Source organism: Phoenix dactylifera, unplaced genomic scaffold, assembly GCF_009389715.1.
Source record: "Phoenix dactylifera cultivar Barhee BC4 unplaced genomic scaffold, palm_55x_up_171113_PBpolish2nd_filt_p 000385F, whole genome shotgun sequence".
NCBI classification, from domain to species: domain Eukaryota; kingdom Viridiplantae; phylum Streptophyta; class Magnoliopsida; order Arecales; family Arecaceae; genus Phoenix; species Phoenix dactylifera.
The window spans coordinates 216790-238009 of NW_024067832.1; the positions used below are offsets into that span (position 1 = coordinate 216790).

At 37.4% G+C, this 21220-nt stretch overlaps 1 protein-coding gene across 5 annotated transcripts; it reads right to left on the reverse strand.

Annotated features, from left to right (window-relative positions):
* Nucleotides 1-1249: 1249 nt before the first annotated feature.
* LOC103723069 (lysine-specific demethylase JMJ18-like) lies at nucleotides 1250-15767 on the reverse strand. 5 transcript variants are annotated; one of them, XM_008813869.3, is made up of 13 exons: nucleotides 15711-15767; nucleotides 14935-15033; nucleotides 11940-12228; nucleotides 10655-10726; nucleotides 10497-10574; nucleotides 9885-10415; nucleotides 9576-9797; nucleotides 8993-9154; nucleotides 5070-5438; nucleotides 3671-4985; nucleotides 3485-3588; nucleotides 2706-2903; nucleotides 1666-2079 (listed from the first exon to the last, which is right to left on the reverse strand). In XM_008813869.3, exons 3-13 carry the CDS (start codon nucleotides 12216-12218, stop codon nucleotides 1681-1683), a joined length of 3729 nt encoding a protein of 1242 aa, XP_008812091.1. In that variant the 5' UTR covers nucleotides 12219-12228; nucleotides 14935-15033; nucleotides 15711-15767; the 3' UTR covers nucleotides 1666-1680. The 5 variants fall into 5 exon arrangements, with proteins under 5 accessions (XP_008812090.1, XP_008812091.1, XP_008812093.1 ...); XM_008813871.4 differs by lacking the exon at nucleotides 15711-15767 and adding an exon at nucleotides 15485-15632; XM_008813870.4 differs by lacking the exon at nucleotides 15711-15767 and adding an exon at nucleotides 15164-15457.
* Between the last annotated feature and the right edge of the window lie 5453 nt (nucleotides 15768-21220).

Genomic DNA, 21220 nt, shown 5'->3' on the forward strand with positions numbered 1-21220 from the left:
ATGCTTAATATCTTATTCATATTTATTTCTATTTAGAATAAAAATGGATACTAATTTTGGTATCTGTTTAATACTCATATCCGTATTTGTATTCATAAAAATATGGATATAAAAATATACTAATATTCGATTTATATCCGATCTATTTTCAACTCTAAAGGCGAGGATGATTAGTAGCGAAGTATTAAAAAAACCAGGAAGGTTATGAAGGCTAGGGCCAAGAAAGGAGACTCCAGTTGGCAGTGACGATGCCTTACCCAAGCAGGATTTTTCTGATCTCCGAAGGCTTCCAAGAGGGATGTCATTAGCTCCAGTGAAGACCACGGAATTTTCGGCAAAATACTTTTCTTGGGAAACAAGACAAGGATCCTCCTTTAGTTTTACCAAAGTGGTTTTCCCTCTAGCAGCCGGACCTTCAGGAAGTCCTCATCCTTTCTTTCTTGTTGGGAGAGGTTTCTCAATATCTGTTTCCAGACATAGAAATTGAAATGAGATTACTTGAAAAATTACCCACTAGTGAATTATCAGAATAATTGTGAAACATTGCTCAAGACTGAATTTAAAAAACATTGCCGGCCAATTGCTTGCTCCTGACATTACTTCATTCTACTTTTATTCAAGTGTTCAAATATATTATTAAAGGGATTAAGGTTATTGCTAAAGTACCTGAGCACTACATTATAAATTATTATCGATTTTTGAGTATCTACAGCATGTGTCCGGTTCCATTCCGGCGTCTTGGACAAAAACTAGTACTGATTGTTACCTCAAAAATAAAAGAAGAAAGAACTTAAAACTGATCCAATGTGTTTTGCAGGTTACAGAGATTCTATATTCTTTTTGAAAAGAACAAAATAAACTGCAATGTATTTTAATTTCCATTGCTACATTGAAGAGGAAATATAATGTACATGTTACTATGATGAGAATGGAGCATGCAAATAAATCAATAAGAAAAGGATACATCCACGAAAAAGAGAGTGGAGAGGTTAATAATCATATTTGACCGGTCCAAGGACTTTCTTTTAAATCAGTAGAAAAGACCAATGTTATAGTTTACAGTAATAAACAAAGTTTAATAAGTTTAGCCTTTGTTAGAAGTTTGTCATTCACCAAGAAGCATAAGTAATGTCATTGCTGTAAAAAAAGAGGACCCTTTTGGGTTTGGTAAATGAGGATTAATGTGTCAAAATCCCTTTGTCTGTCTTCAGTTTAAAATTTTATTAAGAGATTAAAAAGAGCGCTAAAATTTATTTGCAATAAATGGCCTTCCCATGGTCCTGGCATTCAGCAACACCTGAATTCATACACCAGAATTTGAACAGAGATGCAAATGAATCAAAGAAAGAGATCAGTATATTCTAAAGTGTTCTAATTTTTTTCTTGAACCTATACTTAAAAGCATCTTTGCACAGTGGCTGGCATAATGAGGGCAGTGCTTGGAGACGAATGATTCTATGGAAACATGATCTAGGACTGTCAGATTCGGTGTGAAGGAATCCACCATGCTCTGCATGGAATTTCGAAAGAATCACCAAATGGTATTGCAAATAAATGCAATTTAAATGTGTTACTGTCGGAAGAAAGAATAGTATCTCCATCAATATGTCATCTAGTTTCCAGCGGTTCTCCATAGCAGCACATCACCCAGGAATTGAAGCAATTGCTTGAATTTCTTCTCTATTGTCTTTTATGTACATTCTTCTGGATCTCATCTAGCAGAGAACTGAATGCTGCTCTCCAGATGCTGCTCTCTGACCCACTGCAGAATATTTTGTGCATCATTCTCATTTCTTCAAGGTTTGCCTTCTTCAACAGTCCACCAAGTATGTGTCGAACCTCCTCTTCTGATGTATGGTTGTCAATATTTGATTCATCCTGCTTCTTCCCAGTTAAATTCACACCAAACAACTTCTGTACATTAGCCAGGCGACCGTCGGCAGCAATATGAGTGCTTGAGGTCTTAGCAAGCTCTAAAGGCTCATCTTTCACATTGATCCCCTCAGACTGAGAAGACACATTCGACCTTGATGCCCAATACTCTGAGCATTGATGATAAGGATCAAGAGCCTCAATAACCTGTTTTCATTCAAGTTAGTCAAATCCATCTTATTTATGCAGAAGCATTGCTAAATTTAATGATTGCTATTAATAGATCAATTATGAATTGCATTTTTGCATGCCAACCAAACTTGGGTCCACTGGTTGACACCCCTTTCCTCAGCCCAAGCACTGGGGAGAAGATCCGGGTTTAAACCTGTTAAGGTGGCACTCGTCTTCTGAGAAAAATTGAAGCAATTTAATCTATATTAAACAAAATAAATCTATATTGAAAAATTAAATTTTCTATCCATGAACATAGAAAGTGCTTCTTACAAGCTGTCACAAACTGCTGAAAGCTAACACCGAGAACATGAGTCGCAAGCAACAGAAGAAAACAAAAAAGAAAATGCTAAACTCTTCTTGATTGCACATGTTGGGATCTATCTCACTAACAAATTTAACTGGGTTGCACTGCAATTTTCTGTTAAGCGACTTCGTATTGTCAGGTATTGCGGATGAATTGTTAATGGATCCAAAATGGTTGATATGTTGAAGATTGTAGACTTTAACCATTGTTCGTGCAAATAGGACTAATACCAACAACAGGAATAAAGGCAGATTTGTTTAAAGTTAGCTAAAATGTAATTTGGAGGCTGGCAAACCTGAATGATAGATGGGGATAAGAACCCAAACATTTCGAGTCCATCCATAGATTCTGGGGTTTGCAATGGGGGAAGACCTTGCTTCCCAAGATCATGTTGTCTAATGATCTCTTCATTCAATTTCTCTCGCACCATTTCCCAACACTGTGTAGCAGAAGCATGCATAAAGGATACTTCCGGATTCTCTTCTACCGTCACCTAATTAGAAGGAAACAGAGTATAACAGCAAGCCATATTAGTTGAAACTTTTAGTAAAGGAGATTTAAACATTTCAAATTTAGATGAGCTGCAAATTGAAAATGTCCTTTAATAGGAATGCATATTGGAAGAGGACTAAATGAAAGAACGAATGCAATTTGATAGGATTAAAGATCATTGGCTATGGTGTACGAATAATCAAGTTATTCTTTAGCTTACTGTTGTTATACGAGGTATTGAATACCATGGCTGTTATATTATAGTCATACTTAACAGTGTAAGCAAGTAAACGATATTACTGTTCAATTCTAGAGTATTAGGCAAATGTAATATTGCTAATGCTGATTACAAATTCATACTAAATATATTTTGCAAATTTGACAATGATTATAAATTTAATGTACTGTAGCAGTTCCAGCTATGTATGATTGTTATAATAATATTTGTTTTTTCTCCTTGTGGATAAAGACACATATACAAGGAAAACATAGATTAGTCACATAGAGGTAAGCAGAATTTATGACTGCAATAATAAATATGTCAAGAATGCTAGCCTATAATTATTATCCTGAAATGCCTACCTTAAATAATGGCCCCAGGAGTCCAGCATCCAATACTTCTGAGATGTAGCTACATGTCATCATTGGATCAACTACACTGATAAATTTGACATGACTTCTGAATCCTGCAAACTCATTAGATTAAAGTTTTCAGTGTACTACTTAGTCAGCAGAAAAGGCTGTGTAATTGATTATATTGCAACATACCTTTTGGGAATATGGCTTCCCTACTGCACCACTTCTTTCCAGGCACCACAGTTCCAAAATTAAGAGGTTCAATATGATACTTCAATACCTTGGTAGACTTTTGGTCACATCGATCGAGTGCATTAGATTGGACTGTAATATGTTCAATGGCTTGACTGCCTCGACCATCTGAAGGTGTGGATAAACAATGCAGATGATGTTGAAGGTCAATACCAAACAGCTTTGGACTTGATTTACGAGAATATTCAGCACCTCTTGAACATGATGCTTCACTGAAATTTCTGATGGGAATGCCACATGAAGAAGCCAACTCAGCAGAATTATTAAGGGACGTCAGGGATCCACATTCAGAACTTGTTCTGATGAGAGTATTGGTCATCGCCAAAGGCTCATACTCCTTGGTTTTATCCATAGTATGATCATTAACACCCATCAACACTGAATTTGAGGAAAGGTCCTGTCTAAATATATCGGGACTCCAGCATTTCTCTTTCTTGCCAACTAAACAATCAAGACATTCTAGAAGCTTAACCCTAGGGTCTGTAGATTGTTGTGCCATGTTGAGATCAGGACAGCACCTGTCTCTCCCGTCAGACTTATTGCTGCCAGGTAGAACATTGGTTTCGGCTGGTGATGATCCCTGACATCCAACTTCATGATGCTCTATGCTAATCACTTCTGATTCCATAAAAAAGGGTACACTTTGAAAGTTGCCACTTTCACATTCCCTTTTTAAACTAGTCCCTGAATATTTTTTCGAGTCAGATTTGCATGGTCTATTCATATTAAGGAATCCTTTTGTTTCATCAGAAGAAATGGGATTCTTTGTGGTTGGCTCAAGACAAACATCATCTTTTACCTGATTCTCACAATCTTGATTTTCCACTTCAGCATCTGTGATGTTAACATCAATTAATGTCCTTTTTGGTTCCAAAATATATTTTTCCAACGAATCTTTTGACTTCCCCAACAACATAATATGTGGAGGTAAAGCCAACCCCAGCTTCTCTAATCCCCAGCATTGCACTGCAATTGAATCCCCCTCTAGGGCTTTAACTAGAGTGTTTAATTCGTCCAAGTCATACCGAAAGAGTAAATATTTTCTGCTAGATTCACAAGAGCATGTCAATTTTGCATGGTTTAAGCATGTGAAACGATTTGGAGAACACTCACAACTAGCAGCTGATAGGTGCAGGTCATAAAAGCATAAGAAGCATTCTCTCTCACTCGATGAGTCAAAGTCCTTTTCCATTTTTCTAGCTTTTGATATACTACAAACAGATTCCCTTCTTTTCTGCTCCATCCCAACTCGCACCTGTAAGGACGATCATACCTCTAGTGAACAAAAAGTTCACAAAAATTTGCAAAGAGTGAGAACACATTCAGAAATATACTTTACCTTAATGGCTTCAGTAAGTACTCCATCCTTTCCACAAACACTTTGCCATCTTAAGATTCCCAAGTCATTCCTCTGCAATACAGACTGCTGCCAAAGCTCTCTAACAGCTTCCTGTGCAGCAGCAAGTAGTAACTTGTCATGGGATAAGGATGTTTTACGATGTTGCTCGCTGTAGAGCTCGACAGCACATTGCCCATGTGGCAGCCAGTCCACAGGAGCAACATTTACTGCCTCGGCACAATTGAAGCCGCAATTGAAACCAGAATGATATGCTCTTGGAAATGTAAGAATAAACTCCCCAGAATTCTGAATGGCACAGTAAACAGGCACTCCCTCCGATTTAAGGACAGAAGGAGACAATTGTGTAACCTGCTCCAGTAGGATCAAAAGGATGAGTAAAATACAATCATTAGATGGCATTAAAGGATTTGAAATAGTAATATTGTGGTTTCAAATGCTATGAAGTAAATTTCTAATATCAAGTTATCTAAGAATGAAGCAATATACCACCAAGAGACACTAAACCTGGTGCATCAGTTTGGTATTAGCACAAATATGATGTTAAAAGCTGGATGAAATTGTAAGATTTTAGGAGTGAAAGCTAGTATTGACAGAGGAGAAATGAATTAACAAAGGCAAAGTTTTCAAAAAGTCAATCTCAAAAGGTCCAGGGTATACATGCAGGTAATGTTTCTGGTTAAGGGAAGTGCAAGTTGTCAGCTGTTAGCACATTCCCTAGTCTTACATGAACTGACTGCTGCTATCTGGAGACAGAGACAAAGAAAATGCTCAAATTCAGAGGATAACAGGAGCATTATGGTGTGACATAAACTACTGAAACTAAATGAGTGATTACTATAACTGAAATTGTTGAGGGGTACTTCTACGTTCATGGTCCAAAATTCATTACACTAGATGAAAATACAGGAAAAATATTATACCGTGGACTGTATGTGTGTACAGTTCTGTCCAATTTGTTCATTATGAGATGTACCAAATCTAATTTACATGCTATCCACACAATTAATTCCTCACTCACAACAAATATTATTTTGAACCTTGTTAAGGCTTGATATACATTGTTGACCGCTTCTTTGACAGCTCAAGCTTTTGCATAAGTTAACATGGTAGCTGAGTTGAATGTCATGCATTCAAATCCCTTTTAAGTCAATTCTTCCTTTAATTCACTCATTTGCCATCTTGAGTCTTTTCTTCTCTTGACTCATCCTTGACTCATTTATGCCTTCATATATGGATGGTCCGGCCCTCATGTCAGGAGAGATGTTAAAGGCCTGATATACATTATTGACCCCTTCCCTTGCAGGTTTACAATGATATACATCATTGCTTTTGGGGTCTAGTGGTAAGTTAACATGAATTTCTACGACCTATAGGTTCTCTACATGATTGGTTTCAATTACATTGAGCCACATACATTCTCACTCAAAATGACTCTATGTGTCATTCTTAATATTTGTTTCATTGTAAGCTATTGCAGGACAAGATATCGTGGTTCTTCTAGAATGGATCATAGCCATTGCTATTGGTGATGTTTCTGCAATCATTGATTTGAAGCGGCATCTCTAGCATCAATGGGCCTTGGTCCCAGCACCACCTTTTGGATCTCGTAGTCAACTTCTCTCCTGCATATAATGATTGTGATGGCAAAAGTACCATTTGACTTGTAAGTCATTCAACTCTGTCAATTAAAACCACTTAAAGGCATCATTCAGAGCTTTGCTTGGTGACAGAAAGCTCCCTACTCCCTATCACTGTCTTTGTACTGTCAGTTAGCAAGCAACTGCTTCTTCTTGACCGTTAGCCAGCTAACCAGTAAGCTTCATGTCACTGGTGGCTGTCATGCACTGTGATATCTTAGGATCACTACCTGCTCTCTTCTTCCCTCTTTTGTCTCTATTAAAGATCTAATTATGCAGAAAAGATGCCCATTGTGCTCATTACTCTATCAAGTGACACTCTGCCATAACACTAATATCATCCTTGAAGGTTCTTTCATCTGCTGGAAGAGCAGGAAGCAAACTATAGTTTTTTATGCCTCACACAGTTACAGGTGTTCCTTGACTTTGTCTCTATCTTTTTTTCTCTATATTAGACCTAGGTGTTTCCATCTAAGCTCTTACTTCATTAAATTTTATTAACTGAAGTTGCATCCAATACAAAGCATTTTAGCTTTTTAGTTTACAATTGGATGTAAGACATCAATATCAAATTCAACTTTTTTGCTTGGCATTTAATCGTCATCTCTTGCCTTTCTAAATATGGTATACTAAGCACCATGCAGATCTCTTCAGGAAGACTCATACCACCATCACCATGCACCCTCCCTATTTATTAGCAAATGCTTAATCTAATTTCTTTGACATTGGGAATGTTGTAGTGCTATCTCTTGAACTATCATATAAAAACCATATACCATGTATCATATGTTACTAGATCTTGCGGGAAATGTATCATATGTCACATTAAGGGATCATTGCCTCCTGTAATTGTAGATATATCTGTTATCATGCCCAAAATATATTCGTTGCATAAGTTCCTTATTCTGAGTTTCTGACACTAGCTCAAGTTTAAGACTCTGGATGCTGAGTGGACAACTAGAAGAATATCATGTTTCACTTAGATAAGCAACCATGGGAATAAGGTACGAAGATAAAAATTTTGATAGTATGGAAAATTTTTTTATCTTGCATCATACAATTTTTGTTTGACCAAATAGGATTGCCATAACAGTTACTTCTTGGTCCATTTTAAAAGCTGTCATTAGCAGGACACATAATATGTTACTATGCATTGACATAAAGAATGACATGCGTTACTCTATCATCTTCTTATGTCCAGTCTCATTGCATCAGCTGATTAAAGATTTTCAGATAATATCACTGACATATGGTACAGATGCTGTGCTGACTCTAGCAGCATACCATGTACTGGTACAGAGCATACCATACAAAGCCAACCCATAGCTGTTTGGTACAAGTAAGGTGTCCAGTATCGAGTATTAAAACATTGATACGGATCTGATCAAATAAGATGTCAGAATGGGAATAACAGAATTTTAAGATTTAGAAAAAAAAAACTTTAATCACAGGATATAATATATAATACTTTACAACCATAATACTGCATTGCACATGTAGGTTCCGATATTTTTTTTTAAAAAAATTCTATAATTTTTTATGCAATATTTGCTATGGATCTTTCCTTATCTCCATCCTCCTACTAATTTTAAAGAGGTTCCTGATAAATTTGACTTTTGCCACTGGTGGATATGAACCTGATTTTAAGATTTCAAGTAGCCAGTACTTGAGACAGATGAAGCTCAAGAATCAGTAAGTCGTAACTGAAATGGAAAACTAAATCAATATCAAACAAGATAAGAATAACATTAAGGATCTGTTTGCCATTGTTGCTGTTTTTCTGATTTTGTTTCTCTAGAAATTAGTGTATAGCACATTAAGATTGATGTGGAAGATAGGATTCCCCAAAAAGCTTCTGCAATCCCATGTTTCTATTTTGACATTTTTCTGAAAGCAATAAATCTGTTCTTCCAAAAGCTCTGAAGAGTTTACAAACAATTCTGAAAAACAAAAGGGTTCTATTATACATCTTGTTCAATCTAGTTCATTTTTCTTCTTGGACTTTTGAAAACAAAAACAGAAAATAAAAGCAATACCAAATGGGCCCTAAAACGTCAAGTTAAAGATCTAGAAAAAGTAACTATAAACAAAAAACTTCTATAAGGATGTACTAAAAGGAATTGTATCATGGTGTCGTCATTCATCAGTCAGCAAAACATATCCAAAATAAATAAATTCTAATTAATACATTAACATGTATGTTCAGATCTGATCATTTTCAAGATATATGAGAAATAGGGAAATGTGAGACTGATTGACACTTGCCAATTCATGCAGCAGATCAGGTTGTTCTTCAAACAACTTAGGTAAATGCTTTCTCATTGCATCCTCCAATTTCACAGCCTCTCTGCCAGGAACTCCATACCATACTTTTGGATCACCAAAATGCATATAATTCAGAGAGTAAAGGTGATGGTCTTCCACATGCTATTGCGACAAATAAGATCAAAGGATAGTTAAATATCAATTTTGAAGGATGTAAAAGAACATTGACATGAATAACAAGATAAAAATTATAGTAAGAATTTATGTTAAATTTTTCAAAAAAATGGAATAGACCAACTAAAGAATTTAAATCAGAGGCAGACTTTATTACTTATTTCTTTTGTTTTAATTTTGAACAGATTAGTGAGTTCTTTACCATTAGTTTATGTCAAATGCCATGTCCATTGTCCATGGAAGCTTTTTAAATCCTAAAAGTAACATTAGTAACATAGAAAAAAACAGGCTCTTGCTTGATTGATGTTTATCACAAAATCAAGCAAGAACTTGAGAAATATGCATGTGTGGATGGGGATAGGAAATGGAATGGGGAAAAAAAATTGAAAATGTTCAATTACATACTTACCCAACAAAATGACGAAAAGCACATCCCTACATAAAGCCATGGGACTAATACCCCAGAGATATCTTCCCTTTCAAATGAAAGAACAGAACCAGGAAGTCGTGGCAGATTATTTAAGTTCCAACCTGATAGCACGCATGGATCTGAGTCATTTTTAGGTGAAGATGGTGCTTTAGGAAATCCACTACCAAATGTGCCAGTATCCAAATCAGCACCATAATGCACCTGCATTTGAATGAGAAGAGAAAGCATAATTAATATAGTTCCAAGGTTTTAGAAAAGAGGACCAATAACAGTAATCAAACATTATACCTCAACTACTTCAGTTGGTTCCTCAACGATCCGCCAATATTCTCCTTCAATTTCCTCCACTGTGGGTTGCCTACTCTTCTTATGATCCTCACTACTGGAAATCACATTTTCATTAGCATCTTTCATCCCAAAGTAATGCCTTTTGAATTCATCAGCATATATCTGGAAGGTTTCAAGAGTAAAGTCTGAACCAGATTGAAAACCAAATTTTTCATCAGTATCTGAGCCAACACAGTCACTGGCGTCATAACCATTTAAGCTATTGCGCCTACGAGTCATTCCAAATCTCAACCGCTTTCTTCTCTTTCTTCTCTTGTGACAACGGTTCCGAGAACTTTTTTTTGTTGGCTCTCTATTTTGAAGCTTGTCAACTTGTTGTACTCGTGTAGTAAACTTTGCATGTTCCCAAAAGCTCTTCTCTCGAAGCGGGCAAGGCATTGTCCAAGAAGGGGGTGGTATAATGCGGCATATACCATATTGTTCTGCTTTCGGTCGTATTTTTGCAATGTATCCAAGCGTATCTTTGAACTCCTAACGAAACAATATTTAATGTAGTAAAGGATCTTAATGATGTATAACAAAAAGGATATGTATTGTTAGAGACTAAAATACCTCCTCGCTAGGATAGAATGCAGGAGCTTCATCAATGATAGGTCTACATGCTTCTTTTGGATGCCATCTGGAAGCTGCCTGTTCCAAAAAGTTTGCTGTTAGGAGGAGAATTGCTAGCTCATATAAATATTAAGAACTCGAGTTTCTAAGATATAAACCTTCTCATATTTAGAGCTGCTTGGGCTTCTGGATACATTTTCATTTTGGCAGGGAAGTTTTGAAGAGTGATCCTGCAACAATTCTGTGATTAGAAAATGTGATGACTGAATTATTGGAATCAATTGTTGTGTGCAAAATATGACGGCACTGACTTAAAAAAAAAAAAAAAAAAGATAGAGGCACTTATTTCCACATAATTGAGACGTCCGCCATTTCAGTTCATCTAGGAGCAACTGATCAGCAATTTTGGATCAGCCCTTCTTTGAGTAGCCCTTATCTTAATCTAAGTCAAAGTCTAGTCAAATAGTTATTATTAGCTAATTAATAGTGGTTGGTGATTAAACTTTCAATATTTGTTTATGTATGTGTAACGTGCCTTTTTAGAGTTTTGATGTTTGATTAATTATGATTCATGGAATTGTTGCTTTAAGTTTACAAAAATAGTTATTCTTGTCTGTTAGGAAGTTCTGAGGTATTAATAAAGGCATATGAAGAGTTGTCGAGCATCTATCTAAAGGAATGTAAAAATGAAAGATAGACGATGAAGAGTTGGTATAAAGTTTAAGCTAATGCTTATTTGAGTCTACCATTATCATCATTCCCCTACTTTCGTATCTCTATCTCAATTTCTCTTTCCTTTTGTGCTTAAAAGACCTAGAATTCTGGTGTCATTGGTGCCATCATTAAGGGACACAAGATACAGGTTATATAATATATGGTGGATGTTTCAGTCTGCATGATTCAAATATCAAACAAGCATGTTTTGGCTTTTGCCTGCAATTATAGACTGTCATTACTTATCTTACACATCATTTAATCCATTTTCAGAAAAAGCGGCTGCAGTGTACTGCAGAGATTGAAATGCAAATAACAGTTTGCAGCATGCCGTATAGGATCAAAGAGAGGAATCAGAAAGTTACATGTGAAAATGATTTTCATTTTTTCTCATATGAGAGGCATTCATGACACCAACTAATTTGGGATTAAGGCATAGTTGAGTTGAGCTAAGTGGTAGAGGCCATTGTTCCCCGTACTAGTACGCACTGCACTATACCTCAAGTAACACTCAATATGTGTACTGAATCGAGACTCAGTACAGGAGGGAATACTGATTTTCAGTATGCCAAACCAACCCTCATACCGGGTCTACTGACACGGTACCAGCATGGTACGGGGTCCGGTACCGAGACGGCAAACCTTGTTTGAGGAATTCATGAAAACATTCATCAGTATATTATCACAAAAACCAGCAAAGAAAAAGTTGTGGATGATAGGTATACATACCTTGACAGACCGTTCACACTCTGATTCTTCTTCTGAGCTCATATCAAATATACCATAATATATGCCGGTCCTGCGCCTAAGAGATCGCCTCACCCTCACTTCATCAGAAACACCAGAATCAACATTCAATTGCATGGGTGGAGTCACAGTAGCCTCCATAAAATAACCAGAATTTACTGCATTATTCTCTGTATCTCCTCTGAAGTCAATGGGTATATCTTGTGACATGGTTTCTTGACTTGGTAGTCCCAGGCTATTTGGAATGTGCTCCGTCCCCATTAAAATTTATCTAGAAATAAATATTTCCATGTGAAAAGATCAGTGATCTATGACTAGGAAGAATCCGTACTCTAGCACACTACAAATACTGGAAATTAGATGGCAAACAAAGTAGGGACATGTCGAAAAAATGGACAGCCAAGTCATAAAAAAAGGAAGCAGGTTGCCTTTCACAAGGGAAGTGAGATCATGTGCATAATTTATAATAGATGATGACAATTTCACATTTGAGTTGCCATGTAATTAAAAGATGTTCACAGGACAAATAATATCAGACATCTGCATGATTTATGAGTTAGTAGCATGTAACACTTTATATCATACGAATTCAGCTCCCATTTGTTCATTCAGGTAACTGCAATTCCTCATGTTATACTGAAGCAATATATTATACTACAATAACTGCTGAATAGTTTGCTATTTCATGAAAGCTATATTTCAAAAATTGTGCATCAGAGACTGCAAATTAGGCTTATAGTAAAGCCACTTATAAATGGGTGGGACTACAAAGTAATTCAACTTCTTCATTTTTTTTTTCTTTAAAATCAGGATGCTCAGGTTGTGACTACTAACTGCGCCCTGGGCAAGGCAAATAGTTCCTATTGACGGAAATTTAGCATCTATGGATCACTTTATCAGTGGGACCAACTTAAGAGATCCTCCGTGCTTTGGTGGTCCAGAGAAGCAGAAAGAGATTTGGAATAAGAATTCATCAAGTTTGACCTCTTGGGCCATTCCTATGCTCCGGAATCAAAAGAGAACCTCATCATCTGAACATCATCAATCACTGCAAGAGCACATCTTCAAAAATGAAGATCTGGAGATATTATGCTGAACAAGAGATCGGCACCAGGCAGCAGACAGGGATCCAGACACTTGGTTGAAAGCATCAAGTCCCCATAAACAATTAGAGAAAGTGAGAGACAAGATGGATGTCTAGACATTTTATTTCGAAAAGTGAAAATCCATTTCTTCTATCTAAAATGTTGAGAGGGAAAAATTATAGGATAACCAGTGACTTTGCTCTATTTCAGCAGCAGTGACTTGCTAAACTTGGTTTACAACAAATTTAATTTTAGATGAAAGGGTCATCAGTGATTTTCGCAACCATTTCATCCCAATTGAGTCTTATTCGCATTAACTTCTACTACTGAGTTCATAAGCATCTTTTTTTTTGGTGGGCTTAATAAGCTTTGTTTAGTGTTCTCCATAGCAACTATAACCTTCATGGTTTCACAACATTTACATCTCTATCTGCGCATTTGCATCGCTTCAACATTTACATTGAGATCCAGAAATACTTAATATGTTATTTCCCTTTTCTCATGACACATGACAATCATGCTATACTCCAAGAGACACCTGCATGTCATCCTCCCAATCTTGATAACTCATAAAAGCTCTTTTTAAACTTCTGGTGTAACATTCAGTCTTTTCTCTTCTTAACTAATGAAGACTACAATGGAACCAACACATATCAAGTCATCACCAGGTTTAGAGATTCAAATAGATTGTCTATAGGGCCATCATATTACACATATTGTAGTATAGGTATTCCATTCTATTCGAATATAACTGCATAAGTTGTTGGCTGCCTTGAAAGGAAGCACACAAGCATTCATTCATATACTTGTTGCTTGCCTTGATGATGATGATAACGCACATATACAACCTCCATCTTTTGTATGTATAAACTATGTTTCAGCACTTCACTTTGAGACTTGGGTTATTAGAACTTCCTTAACTGCCACTGAGACATGATCTTAACTCAATTTTAGCAGATATGTGAGCTTCCATAGATAAGGGAAGGTGAAAAGGCAAGAAATAAGGATTAAGGTATTTTATCATTTTTATTTTCAATCCATGTAGCAGCTGATGGTAATGGGTTTAATTTATATGATTCTTCGACGAAATTGCATGGGCGAAGAACTGAAAAAAAGAAAGTAAAAACTTCTCTGGTTTACAGTGTATTTGCCCAGATTGGGTTCTGAACGGTTCAAACAAATCTGAAGTGACTGGAACTTGGAATACCAGGCATAAAGTAAAATATTTGAGAAACTATAAGGACGTCCAATACAATTACCAAAAATACCAAATGATACAGAAAGTGTTGACTGTTGACAATGGCAACAGTGTATTCTCACAGCATCAGCAGTGATAAGAACTCTTAGCAGTTGCAGGGGCTATTCTCAAATCATTTGCTTTCAAGAACTGGTGTTGAATTCCAGAAAAATGAATTGGATGAGAGCATCCAGGCGTGTTAGAATTTAGGAAGAAACCTATTTCTAAAGAATGACCAGAGTCTGCATGTTTTCCTCAAAGACGGATCTTTCATTCTGTGTATATTTTATCGAGAGCAGATAAAGTGCTTTCTTGAGTTATGATCAATCTAGTATAGTTTCTTCTTTTTTCTTTTCTTTTTTTTATTAAGAAGTAAATAAAAGTGTCAGAAGCCCAATTTCTTATGCATACATGCATCTTTTAATATCAGACAAATCAAAAGAAGATAAAAGCTCGAATCTATAAGATTCAACATTTTTGGATCTGATAGATCAAACTGACTGTAAAGCGTTTGATACTATTTTGTCCATTACAATTAAGAAAGAAACACAAATACCACATAAATCTCACAAGAAATAAAAGATAAGAGAAACAGTATCCAATTACTCCGTTTAGCCATTAGTATTAATTGATAAGTAGAAGATAGAAAGAATACCTAACCTCCGTGAGAACTGCTCCATCGACTCCAAAAAGTTCAATTCAGCAAACCAAGCAAATCCCTCACCTTTTTGCAGAACAAACCACTCCAGCCGATCTACGAAAATAAGAACAGCGTCAAGATTAGAATCATGAAAAGCCAATCCATTTGAGAAAAGATCCAAAGCCGAACAAATTATACAAATCAAATCAAACCATATCCCAAGGTTAATAGATCAAGATCTCACATAGCGATCCCCGGATTACCCAATCCACCAAGGATTTACAAAAATATGCCCAATCCCATAACGGTGGCTAACCGAGATGACCTTCAAATCTAATATCACCAACCCAATTCCACAAACAACACCGATCTACCAAATTATAGTGACAGAGAAAGTTAAAAGCTGGAGGTCTATCAAGGCCTTCTGTTGTTGTGGAGAAAAACCAGGGGAAATCTCATCAAAATTGTAAACGTTTTAATGCTAATTCTAATAAAACCAATGAAATATATAAAACGCAAAATTATGATTAATTGCAGATAAAGAAATTATAGAAAAAATTCATACGGTGGACAGAGACATTGAACTGCATAGAATGAAAGCGCAACACAGCCCCCAAAAAGATACCTTAAAGACATCTTAAAAAAAAAAAATAAATAGAAAAAAGGAAACTTTGTTCCTCTTTTTTGTGGGAAACAAGGTTGGTTTTTTTTTAAAAAAAAAATTCTAATACTATTTTTTTATTTTTCTAAAATGGATATAGCTATGAGTCGGAGGGGTTCAACAACACTACCTGCACCCTCCAACCGAAATCCGAATCCAACCGACAGAAGGAAAGAGGCAGACGCCGTGTCTACTCTACACAAACGTACACACATTGGGTTATGGATATTTTAGCCCTCATAATTCAACATATTCTCATCAGTACCATTAGGGTTTTTAAAATGGGTTTTAGGTGTCATCAGCGTTGATGATCTAAGCCACTTACCCTGTCGGGCTTTGGAACTTTGCCTCATTGAGCTCTCTAAGGATTGGTCCTGGCATGGATCAATCGCCCCCGCGACACATACTACCATGCCCTCCAGTCTCGAGCTATGTTCAGGTTGATATATTGCTGATATATATCTCAGGCCTTATTTAAATACGCCTCAAGATGAGATAATGCATTGTTTAAATCATCATCTTTCTAATACATAGTACATGTTCAAGTAGTATATATATCTACGTTTTCTAGCATGTTCATACATATCTAATATTTCTGCGATACGTCCCGATTATTACTTTTTATTGATACATATCTGAGATCGAGATGACACTAAGTCACCTTAATTGCTCATGTATACTAGTTTTACCCTCAAGATCTTCATCAATGAGGTCATATATTACTCATGGTGTCATCCTCAACAGGATGACAATGGTGATGTTAGGAGGCAAAGGCTGCTGGACCTTGAGGTTGAAGGAAAAAAAGGGTGATATAGCAGGCAGAACTCTTGATATTGTCGAAGATACGAACGTGTGTTTGAGAAGAGAGAAAATTGGAAAGGAGATGGATATGTTAAGTGAGTTTTCTTGGAAAAAAGAGTTGATACTTTAAAAGTTATAAGATGATGTCTGTGTTGTGCTGATAGGCCTATACTATAGCTACCTGAACAGAGAATTTTTGTGCAGGTCTAATCAAATCAATTGTTATTTTTGGTTAATAATCAAGCTAGTTGTGATTATTAATTATTATTTTGTTTGTCGGGTGAACTAAGTTGGTTGTTAACTTATCCCGATCACGGCCTAATCAAATCAATTGTCATTTTTGGTTAAACCGAAAGGAAATTGACCAATTCTAAGTATGAAGATGCTTGATGCGACAATTTCCACATGAATACAAACAACAAGCATTATTTCATCAAGGCATAGTTGATTTTACTATTTATTTCCATGGTTGTTGTTTGACCATGATCGAATCCAACGAAGTAGAATCTTTTGTCCTCTTCTACTTATATTTTAGAACATTATTCAACAAAGAGAATTTTCCAAGAAAGAAGAATTTTTTTTTTTTTGGAATTGTTGATAGTCATGGTTCTTGAAGCAGGAAAAGGAGAAGACATCTTCTGCACATTCTTTTAGCAGAATTTCTTAAAACAAAAGTTAAGTTTAAACCCATGAGTTTCCCTTTCTTCACTTATATTTTTGCATGCAATTTAGCTAGACTTCTGGGTATCAATGTCAAATCACATGTTTACTACAAGTCCACAACCACTTTTGCTTCATGTGTTACCCACCCAAGTCTACCCTCACGCTTTCATACACTCTTAAGACAATGTCTATCCATCCAGTGCCCCACAACACAACAAAGTGCAAGGAGCCAAGGTTGAGGGGTCCATGTCCAAGGTGAAACATCCAAACCATATGGCATACTCAAACAAGGACTGAATTGTAGACCCAAACCCCTCCCACCGTAAATGGGACCCACAGCTAGAATGGTTCAGATTTAAGCTTCGTAGAGATGGTGCGTAACTTTAGCTGTAGAGAATTAATTGCCCAATAAGACGATGGGCTTACCCCTCACCGGGTGTGAGGGGATCCACGCCCGTTGTAAGATAACTGGATGACGGGAGTCCGTTCTCGGGTTAATAAAAAAATAGCATTGCGTGCCGACTCTGAAACGGACGCCTCGAAAACGGCGCAACTCACAACGCCCATCTCGAGATTCGTGCGCGGCATCTAGCGCATAACGTGTGCTGGCCGTACACCGGAGGAGGAAGTTTCTCTCGGCGCCCACGTTTTTGTAGCCGGAGGGCAGCCGCTTTAAACGTGAAACTAGGGGTGGACTTTTTTAACCTTTTAAACCGTGGACTGTGAAGTCTACATGGACCGGGTCTGGATTTAGACTGGGTCGGAATGGACCGGATAATCCGGCCGGTCGGACTCGGCCGATGCGGTTCACTGTTGTGAAACTTTGCGATTCTATGATCCAGGTTAATTGATCTCGCAGATTGCTCCTATACCAATACTTTTCCACTTATATTTTATATTTTTAAATGTTACACAAGTATCATCTAATCTAATATTTATATTTCGTCAATTATTTGATAAAAATCAATATATTATATTCTAATTTATTTTATGAATTATCTTTTGTTAATTTATGAATTAATTTGTCCGAGTCCTCCGTTCATTCAGATTATTAGAAATTCGCATGAATCAAGTATCCATCCTTTAAATACTAATTAGGTTTAAAAGTTTTATGTGACTTTGAAATTTTTATATTTGTTAGAAAAATCAAAAGAACCCAACTTTCTAACATGAGCAAGAAATAAAACCAAATGTGAACCTCTGTTGGCATTGCCAAGAGACTTCCTGAGTACATTAGTTGGGAATTTTGTGAAGCAAATTGCATGCATCTAGGGGCCATGATGGTTTTAATATTAGAAGATGGCATTGGTTGAAGCAATTTTATTTGATGGATCAGTGTCATACCTTTATTAGATGAAGCATTTCATATTTTTTATATTTATATAATTTGATGTATGCACTTCTACGATAAATAGAAGTTAAACCTCAGTAATGAAACCCAACTACCAAGTAAATTATTCTCTTTTTTTTTTTTTATAGTACAACAACGGCTTACACCTAACGGGTATGAATGTGGCATATAAAGTTAGAAAACAAAAGGCTACATAAGGGCTCCGAAGCAGACACATGGTCCATCTAGATAAATCCTCCATTTATTCTCATCTTCATTATCTTTACTTTGTGCATGAGGATTAGAAATTGGAGAGTCAACCGAAGAAACCTGGACCTTTTGTTGGCAATACATGACCATAGTCAAATTTGATTACTGATTTTATAATGTTTCAATGGAAGAAAAGAGGAAGATGTTGGTTTTGCTTGAGAGATTTTTCAAGACTAGCACTTGATTTGTTCACAATTTGGGTAAAGGGCTCCTAGGCAAAGTTCCTTCAATTTTTCATCTCTCTCTCTCTCTCTCTCTCTCTCTCTCTCTCTCTCTCTCTCTCTCTCTTCGAGCTAACCTTAGGCAACCTTTTTGTAAACAGTAAACTTCATTTCCTCATTTAAATGAATGGATGATCTTTGACCATTTTCTGAAAAATTAAAAATCTTACGACGTACACACTTGGGTAGATAGAGCCCTCATGAGTATACAACAAAAAGTAATATAGATGCAAGTGATATAAAAAGATGGAAGAGACAAGAAGAGATATTTGTCAAGCTAAACAAAAAAAACAAAAAAACAAAAAAACTAGAGGCTAATACGAGTTAGTGCTAGGGGTGTGTATGGTTGAGATCAGATAGGTTTGGGGTTAATCTTGAAACTAAACCGACTTAAATCAGTTTTCTAAAGCCGAAACCAAAACCAAATCGACCATATGTGAAAACCAGTTCAAACTAATATAAAAAAAAATATGTTCAATTCAGTCCGATTTATTGGGTTAAGTAGAGCTGGGCTACTGTGCTTCCCACAGATAAGCAGTATAAGATTCCCATTAGGCTAAATAGGTTTCCAGCAGGCTGCAGTGCATTTTCCTTGTTTGGAAGCTGCAAGACTTGGTTTAGATATAATAGTGCACTCAAGATGCTGTCTTTAAATATGGCTATATGAAAATGTCCTGGGATGGCCTGCTCTCGGATCTATGGTGTATACCAAAATTTGGGTCTGGATTTATGTGAGATATGGGCTGAAGTCGGCAGACCCAGCCGACTTCAGCCCTGTTCTTCTTTTGGGAAGAGTCGGAATAGAGGATCGCGATGGCGATCCTCTCCGGCTCCTCCGAGGACAAACGGGGCAAGGGTGCCACGGGTATCCTGCGGCACCCCCCTCCGATCAATCTGCGGCCAATACGCGACCGCAGATTTCACTCGACCGTCGCGATTTTCACGGCGGAGAGCCATTAGGAAGAGGCTACAAAACCCCTTCGTTCCTTCCCCGAGGGCCACCTTCCTCTCCTCCCTCTCCTCCCTCTTCTTCCTTTGTTCTTGCCTCCCGAGCGACCGGCGTCCTCTTCCCGACCGAGCGCCGTCCGGATCCCCCTCGCGGCCATCCCCTGTTCCGAGATCCATTCTCTCGATTTCGAACGCTGCCGCCGCTTGACTGCCGGATCGAACAGCCGCGGCCGAGATCTTCCTCCCGCCGCCTCCGTCGACCGCCGGTAAGCCTTCTTTTGCCTTCTTTTGACTGTTCAAGCCCCAAACTGAGGTCATCCTCGGATCCTCCCTCCACGGCCGAGCCACCGTGGCACTCTGCCGCCGGCCACGACCGCCCTACCGACGGCCGTGTCCCCCGCGAGCCGCCGGCCGGGCCACTGTCCGGCCACCTAGGCCGGCCCCCCCTTCCTCCCCTATTTTCCCATCTCCCCTATCCTTGGGGAGATTGGGAAGGAAGAAGGCTCGTTATGGGCCGAACTGGGCTAAGATTGGGCCCAGTTCACGGTGGGCCCAACTTGGGCCTAGTTCACGGTGGGCCCAGCTTTAAACCGAATCCGAATCCGAACCCGAACTCGAACCCGAAATCCGAACCCATTTGGCCAATAAATGAAATTTTGCAGTTAAACCCTTGACAATATGTTATTTTATAAAAGGGTCTTCTGTAAGTTATGTTTGATCCCTATAAGAAAGATTATTACATAAGAGTCCCCAAATGTATTCGATTGGTCCCTCCACTAAAATTTTATTATAGAACAGTACTCTGTAATTAAGTATTAGCCCCTGCAATGCATAAATAATCCATTAGAGACCAACTTTGGGGGGCCCTATTGGGCTGGATCTATGCGGGCCAATTGGGTCGTGTCCGATATGGGCCCTATCGGGCCATACCCATTATGGGCCAACTCTGAGCCCTGCTGGGCCATGTCCAATAGTATTACTTTTGGTTTTGCTTAGCTCTGAAATTTATAAAGAAATTAATTAAATGTTAACAGGTGAACCTGATCCGCCTACCTGAAGTAGGAATTAAGCGAGGAGAGGTAAGTAACTTAATACTTCAAGTGTGATTTCCAAATTATTTGATAAATAAATTAAATTCTGAAATATATTTTGTATTTAGTAAAATGGGTCTGGTATGTTAAATTTCATTTGAAAATTATGCTCTGAAATTCGTAAACTATGACTGGAAAATTTATGAAATCTGTTTATATATATATATATATATATATCTTCTCAGCATGGCTATGATCTGTTCTGTTCTGTTCTGGCCCCGCCAATGGAGCTTATACGTTGGACCTATCGACTTGTAATATGTGAGGAACCGGTTCGACACCGCGCCACCGGTGATTAGAATAGTGGTTTATGGAT